The sequence below is a fragment of the Pyrus communis genome, chromosome 14, assembly GCF_041283825.1.
Source record: "Pyrus communis isolate YQ-2024b chromosome 14, ASM4128382v1, whole genome shotgun sequence".
NCBI classification, from domain to species: domain Eukaryota; kingdom Viridiplantae; phylum Streptophyta; class Magnoliopsida; order Rosales; family Rosaceae; genus Pyrus; species Pyrus communis.
In genome coordinates, this window is record NC_142578.1 from 12298370 (window position 1) to 12305151 (window position 6782).

The 6782-nt window shown below is 37.4% G+C and overlaps 1 protein-coding gene across 1 annotated transcript; it reads right to left on the reverse strand.

Annotated features, from left to right (window-relative positions):
- Positions 1 to 1388: 1388 nt before the first annotated feature.
- On the reverse strand, positions 1389 to 6413 carry LOC137713170 (uncharacterized). The gene is made up of 8 exons (XM_068452436.2): positions 5969 to 6413; positions 5465 to 5665; positions 5257 to 5379; positions 5093 to 5130; positions 4903 to 4999; positions 2295 to 4700; positions 2073 to 2210; positions 1389 to 1881 (listed from the first exon to the last, which is right to left on the reverse strand). The coding sequence occupies exons 1-8, from the start codon at positions 6044 to 6046 to the stop codon at positions 1630 to 1632; spliced, it is 3333 nt and encodes a 1110-aa protein (XP_068308537.2). The 5' UTR covers positions 6047 to 6413; the 3' UTR covers positions 1389 to 1629.
- Between the last annotated feature and the right edge of the window lie 369 nt (positions 6414 to 6782).

Genomic DNA, 6782 nt, shown 5'->3' on the forward strand with positions numbered 1-6782 from the left:
TTGGGTAAATCTTTACCAAAGCTTTTCATTTGATTTACTAATTCGAGAAGGCGAGTGAGATACACAAACAAAGTTTCATCATCCTTCATCCTTGTGAACTCAAAATCATGACATAAACCCTTCAGCTTAGTGGATCTTACTTGTTTATCGCCATGAAATTCTTGATGTAAAATATCCCAAGCACCCTTTGAGGCCTCCTCATTCGAGGTTATGGGGAAAATGTCTTTTGTAATAGCTCCCTAGATAATACCCAAAGAATTTGCATCATTCATTTGCTTATCATTGAGAGAAGATTTCTCCGCAGTAGTAGAGCCTTTGGCTTCCACCTTCTTGCCCTTCAATTTTGAAATTTCAAGTGCTTTCTCCACTAAATCCCAGATCCCATGAGATTTAAAGATGGTTCTCATATGAATCTCCCAAAATTCATAATCACCACACTTGATCTAGCCATTTGAGAATTGAATTTGAAGAATTGAGTTGAAAGTTTCAAGTTGGATTTCAAGCACAACGATCACAGATTTGACGCCCCGATTCTAGATAGAACCTAAGCTCTCGATACCATGTTAAAATTTGAATAGCTCAAACCATTTTAGCAATGGTTTTGGATTTTAGGGTCAAAACAAAGAAGAAAGCTAAAAGAGAGAGAGCTGACAAAGAAATAATCACAACCGCAACATTCTAACTGTTGCATAATGTGCACACTTCATTCATAGCACCATTCATTCTCTTACATTAGTCATCATGACCATTCAATTACATTAGTCATTGTGATTATGATACAAGGCAATTACAAAGCATATGAGCAATTGAAAATGAAAGACTGGTCTAAGACCTTACAGTTGGCATATGAGCACAAGTTTGTTTGTTACAACCAAAATCTGTTAGATAAAATGACAAAAGAGAATTAAGTAAATCATTTACTAACAAGAAATTAGTAAGCAATTTACTTCTCAACAGAAGAGAGATTCTACCATGTAATCAGCTTTTTATAAATTAACCCTCCTCTTAGGTGCCTAGCAAAGAACAATAATGCCAGCCACCACTAGTCATCCCAAATTTCCAGTACTTCGTACTTAATTTCGAAAAAATCAGGTACTTAATCAATGATGTTACAGAGCATTACTTGTCATGAGTCATAATTTTGATGTCTGTTTTTCTGTCTAAGGAACTCAACAAAGAAAAAATACAACTGAAAAAGGAAGAAATGCTAAACGCCGACCATAAGTCCACCCGCCAAAGGAATGCAGCATACAATTTTGATTGAAGCAAAACAAATTTGGTCCAAAAACTGTTGAACTCTTGTCAGAAGTGAAAACCCTCTATATGTGAGATTGTAAAATACTCTAGTTCTGCTAACATTGACAAGAGATGCTAATATGAAAAGGTCAAAAACAATAAAAAATATATATATATTAATTATATAAATTGTCATATATATTGGACATGGAAACATTGACAAGCTTTAAAAGAATTACAAAAAATAGGGGCAAGGACATGAAAGCTAGGTAAAATTGAGATGAAGGCAAATGGGCAGACACAATGAACTCAGGTCTGGACTTTCGATGTAAGCATACCCAGCTGTTTCAACTGTACAAGGTAATATGGTTCCAGTATATCGAAAAACAGTTATTAGCTCCTCTTGGAATTTTTGAGGATGCGTACTGTCATTACGAGCTGTTGTCTTTCACCTTCGACCTCTGCAAATTTGAGACTTATTTCTGAATATCTCTCTTGCATCTCTTTTAGTTCACTTTCCATTGATATATTCCTCTCTTTCAATGATGCTAATTCAGTCAATAAGTTGCTGTATCTGTTATCAGCAGTGAAATGTCTCGGTTCTTGTTCTGATGCAATTTTATCACTACCGGCATCTTCAGTTACCTGTATGACAAGATGATTGCACCAATCATTACACATATAATATGATAGCATTTATAGACAAAGACAAAGGCAAGATGCTCGGTTAGAGACTATCCAAACTGACATTTTGGGACTCCAATTTTCTTGTAACCATCATAATTGACTATAAGCATTGTATTAGATGCATTACATAATATGGAAGGTTTTCTTACCTTTTGAGATGCACTATTCTGATTTATTTCTTCCACCATGCTCTCTAACTCTTCGATTATGTTCTGGAAATCCTTTTCCTTCTCCAAAAATGAAGCAGTTGAGGTTCCCAAAGCAGCTTCTTTCGATTTTATTTGTCCCTGTAAAAGTTAAAAATAAAGGAGTTGAGACGTTATTCTCTGCCAAAATTGTTTCAATATACTGCTAGGAATTTGAAATTTTACCTTGAGCAATTTTATTCTCTCTTTCATACATGCAACTTCTTTCGAACCACGAGCAATTTGCAAAGACTTGATGCTTCTCTGAGTAGTTTTAATTCCATCAGAAACTATTGCGCACCCGTTGCTTTCCTTGAGTTTCTTTTCAGCGGTAGTGAGCGCATCTTCCTTCTTTTTCAGGTCAGCCTTAAGCTGGAATACCTGCTTTTTAAGTTTCTCTTTCTCAACTTCATCCTCGTATATAGCATGTTTAAAGTCTTTACACCGAGCTTTAAGCTCCTCTATCTCGGATTTTAGGAGTCCAACTGTCACGTCCTTTTCATCTTTGAGATGCCGCATTGTATTCAAATCCTCCAATGACTTCTCTGCTTCCTTCTTAAGAGTAGAAATTTTACTTACCAGCTCATTTCTTTCTGCATTTCCTCTTTGTGCCCACATCTCAGCTTCCTCGATTGATTTCTTCACTTGTTCCAAATCAGCTCTCAAATTTTTGCTTTCCTCCACTTGCTCAGAAAGGCTGTTATTCTCTGCTGTAAGCCTTTGAATCTGAGATTTGAGTTGTAAGATCATCTGGGAGAGATTTCCCTTAACTTCTTCCTCTTGTTTCTGCTGATGGTCGAGCTGCTTGTAATTGTTGTCCATTTCCAGTAAAATCTCTTCCATCTCTTTGGTTTTCTCGTCTAAGTGGTTCGAGAGCTTCTGCAATCTTGCCTCATAATCATTTCTAACTCCCTGGAGCTCGTCCTTCATTTTTTGGACTAGTTCTTCTAGGTGACTCTTCTGCCCACACAGTTCACTGGCTTCTGTCATTGCTTTCAGAGCTACCTTTTCATTTGCATCAAATGTCGAGGCCATTTGAACAGAGAGTCTTTGGAATTCTTCCTGAAGCCTCTCAGCTGTATTAGCATTTTTTGATCTAGTTTTTCGCAGTGTGTCCTCTGCTCGGATGGCTCTTTGCTCCTGCTCAACTTTGGCACATGTTACGGCCTCTAAATCAGCTTCAAATACTTGCACCTGTTTCTCCAGTTCTTCCTCCAAGCTTTTGAGATGGAATTCAAGTTCCTTTATGGTAGCCAACGAATTTGAAAAATCTTCAGACTGCTTCTTTAGTTCTGTTTCCAAACCCGCAACTTTGGCACATGTTACAGCCTCTAAATCAGCCTCATATACTTGTGCCTGCTTCTTTAGTTCTTCCTCCAAGCTTTTGATATGGGATTCAAGTTCCTTTATGGTAGCCAATGAATTTGAAAAATCTTCAGACTGCTTCTTCAATTCCGTTTCCAAATCCTCAACTTGGTATTCAAGTTCATTTATGATAGCAGAGGGAGACAAGCATTCGTACTGCATCTTAAGTTGTTCTTGCAGTTGGCTTTGCTCTAGTTTATATGAGATATCATGGTTTTCCTGTTTCAATATCTCATAGTCAAGTGCAAGCTGCTCCATTTGCATCTCGAGCTCATCTTTGTCTCGCCTATAGATTTCTATTTCACCATAAAGTTCGGCAATCTGTCTCTCGAGCAGGTGTGTTTCCGTCGCATTGCTGTGGTCCTTAACAAGATCCTCCAGCTCCATCTGCTCCTCATCCTCACTTGTCCCACCTTTCGAGATGGTTTCCTTCAACCCTGCAGCATAACCGCAGGATTCTGGTCTGTTGGAAGGATTTGCTATTTCACTATTCTTCTGCTCCAAAATTTCCTCCAGATCCCGTACAGCAAGGATTAAATCAGAATTTGATTCTTGCGTTTTCTGGAGCTGTAAGCGGAGATTGAAAGTCATGTCCTTCTCACAACTCAGTTCTTGTCTGATTTCATCAACAAGAGTCCGTAGATCACCACCTTCTAACTGGAACCTGTTTTTAACTTTTGCATCATCCACACGTTTCCAAAAGGACTTTAGTTTCTCACATTCTGCCTTGAAAGAATCTCGTTCATCTTTCAAGCTAATGACTTCTCTCGAAAGATCCTGCCCCCTTTTGGTCTCTTTTACTATCTGCTTCCTTAATGTTTGTAATTCTAGCTCTGACATATCGGCCTGTCTAGCTAGAACAACAAGCTCCGCCTTTAGCTTTTCAATGTCGTCATCTGAAGACTGTTGAGACCGTTCCCTTGGAAGGGTTTCATGAGAACTCTTTGTTGAACCATCAGTACTTGCTCCATGTTCTGAGTCTGCAGACCATGCCCATTGTAACCGCTGATGCTCGTCATAGATATTTGTTCGGGCATAAATATCAGGTTTATGTTGTACTGAGGTGTGACTCAGAGACGACGGAAAGTTGGAAGGATCTCTTGATCCAAGTTCTCGTGGAGTACCAAGTCCAGAGCCACTGTCAGAACTTGACAATGTAATGTCCGATCCGATAGATGCTCTGCGGTTGAGCTCAGCAATTTGGGTGGTTCTATTAATTCCCTCATCCTGTGAATTAACACGAAAATTTTCAAAACAATTGGAAGAATATCTTTGCATTGAAGAAAAATGAATTTTACTACCACCTATCAGCCCAACCTGCAACCATCTCAACAGAAAGAAGTAAACATTTTGAAACACAACAGCAACAAAATGAAAGCTTTTCAATACAAAAACGTATGAAATTTGAAGCTTTAAGTGAGAAACTCACAATTGAAACGCTTTCATCAGTGTCCTTATTGCTTAAGAGGTTCTTGAAGCTTCTATCTTCGGAGTTAACATTTGCCTCTTCACCGTATTCTACCTCTCTTCAAAATTTCTCCAACAAAACAGAATAAAAAATCAGAAACATAAAAAAGAGAACTCCAACAAATACAGAAAATAACAACATTTGTATATACCTCAGATCAACATTTGCTTGCAACCTTTGAATGGTAACCTATTCAACAACAAAAACAAGAGTTCGATGAGTCACAACAATCAAATTGTTGTCTTTATTTTTGTAAACCCCTTTCGGTAGAAGATCTCTAACATATCATAATTTGACAAAGTGGGAGAGACTAACATGCATAATTGCATTAGAATTTGAATTCTTAAGGGGAAGAGTGACGCAGGAAGATTTAGTAGCCTCGGCATAGTCAGTAAAATCGACAGAAACTTCCCCAAGAACACTACCCTTCGCTGATCCCTATGCAACACAAGAAGACCAAAATAAGATACTCATAAACAGAACAAAATGTTCACTACACAAAATCTAACAAAACAATTCATACACTTGAGACAACAAAGTTGTAGACACTCTTTTTGATCTTCCCAGTTATTGGCTCACGGACGAATTTAATTGTTTCATAGATCGGATTTTCCCATCGACAGCTCCCGTCTCGAACTGTAGCTTTCTCTGATTTCACAGTTGGCTTCCCCACATCCACGGGAATCACAGAAACCAGCAATGCGTCCCTACCCAACTGTGTCACCTGAAATCACAAAACCAAACACTATCTTACACATAATTCTCCGAAAACCTCAATCACATTCACACATTCACACTCTTCAAATTGCATATAACTTGTTGGTTCTTTCAGTACAATTCTCAAATGCACATAAATTTTCTAACTTTTTCTGTTTTCAGACACTCAATGAGCCAAAAATGATGATCAGGTAATATAAAATATTTTCCGTGTTCCATTTTCCTGCATTTTCTCAGCCACGAAACAAAACCCAATTGACATAAATAATCACAAAGCTTGAATTTCAATCGAGAATGAGTTTAGACCAACCTGAGTTGCATGGAACTGCAATTTGAAGACTTCCTTGATCGTGTTCTTGTTGGTTCTCCATCGCGCCGACTTGAACATTTTACACTAAACCAAAAACCCAACACAAACCTCACCGGAGTTCCGGCGCAATCCGCTGGAAAATCACCATTTCTGAAGTGGCCAATCCCAGATGATAACCAAGCTCTCTGCTTTTGAAGTTATAGCTCATTGGCTGAAGAAACAGAGTATGGAAACAGTGTGGACAGTTGAGTTGACTCGGTTGGATCAGTGTGAGTTCGACTCAGTGGTATGGATTTCAGAGAAGCTTGGACTGTAGATGTTGGGAAATGGATTGGAGAAACATGTAACAGAAGAGAACAAAATTAAGCAGATCTAGGGGAGCTTTCTCTTCTCTCTTTGTAACAGTCTTTTGGAAAGAGAAAGACACATGTATTCTAACTTTTTCAAAAGAAAATTTGGGAAGAAAATATATATTTATAATTTATGTTGTAATAAAATCGAAGGAGAAACTTATGTGAGATAATTTAATAATTTAATGCAATATAAAATTACTTTGGTAAATGTTTTTTTTTCCTTAATTAATTTTAGGGATCCTTCCATATAGGCACCTCAGTTTTGAATTTTCTAGATTAAACATCCGTGCTTTTTAGTGATTTGATTAATCTTTTTTTTTTTGTCATAATTTTGGTGCTATATGCACATTATATTGTAATAAATTTCCTATAATCTAACTTTTTTATTACACTCTTCTCATTTAGAGATAATTGTTAAAAGAAAAAAAATGTTAGTTAGATTCAAAATTATTTTCACAACA

Excerpts from the sequence above, each read along its gene's own strand:
- LOC137713170 (XM_068452436.2), bottom strand. The coding sequence starts at position 6,046 with ATGTTCAAGTCGGCGCGATGGAGAACCAACAAGAACACGATCAAGGAA. Across the intron at positions 5,666-5,968 it reads TGCAGTTCCATGCAACTCAG|GTGACACAGTTGGGTAGGGA; the intron begins GTTGGTCTAAAC and ends TTGTGATTTCAG. Across the intron at positions 4,701-4,902 it reads CTGATGAAAGCGTTTCAATT|GATGAGGGAATTAATAGAAC; the intron begins GTGAGTTTCTCA and ends GTTAATTCACAG.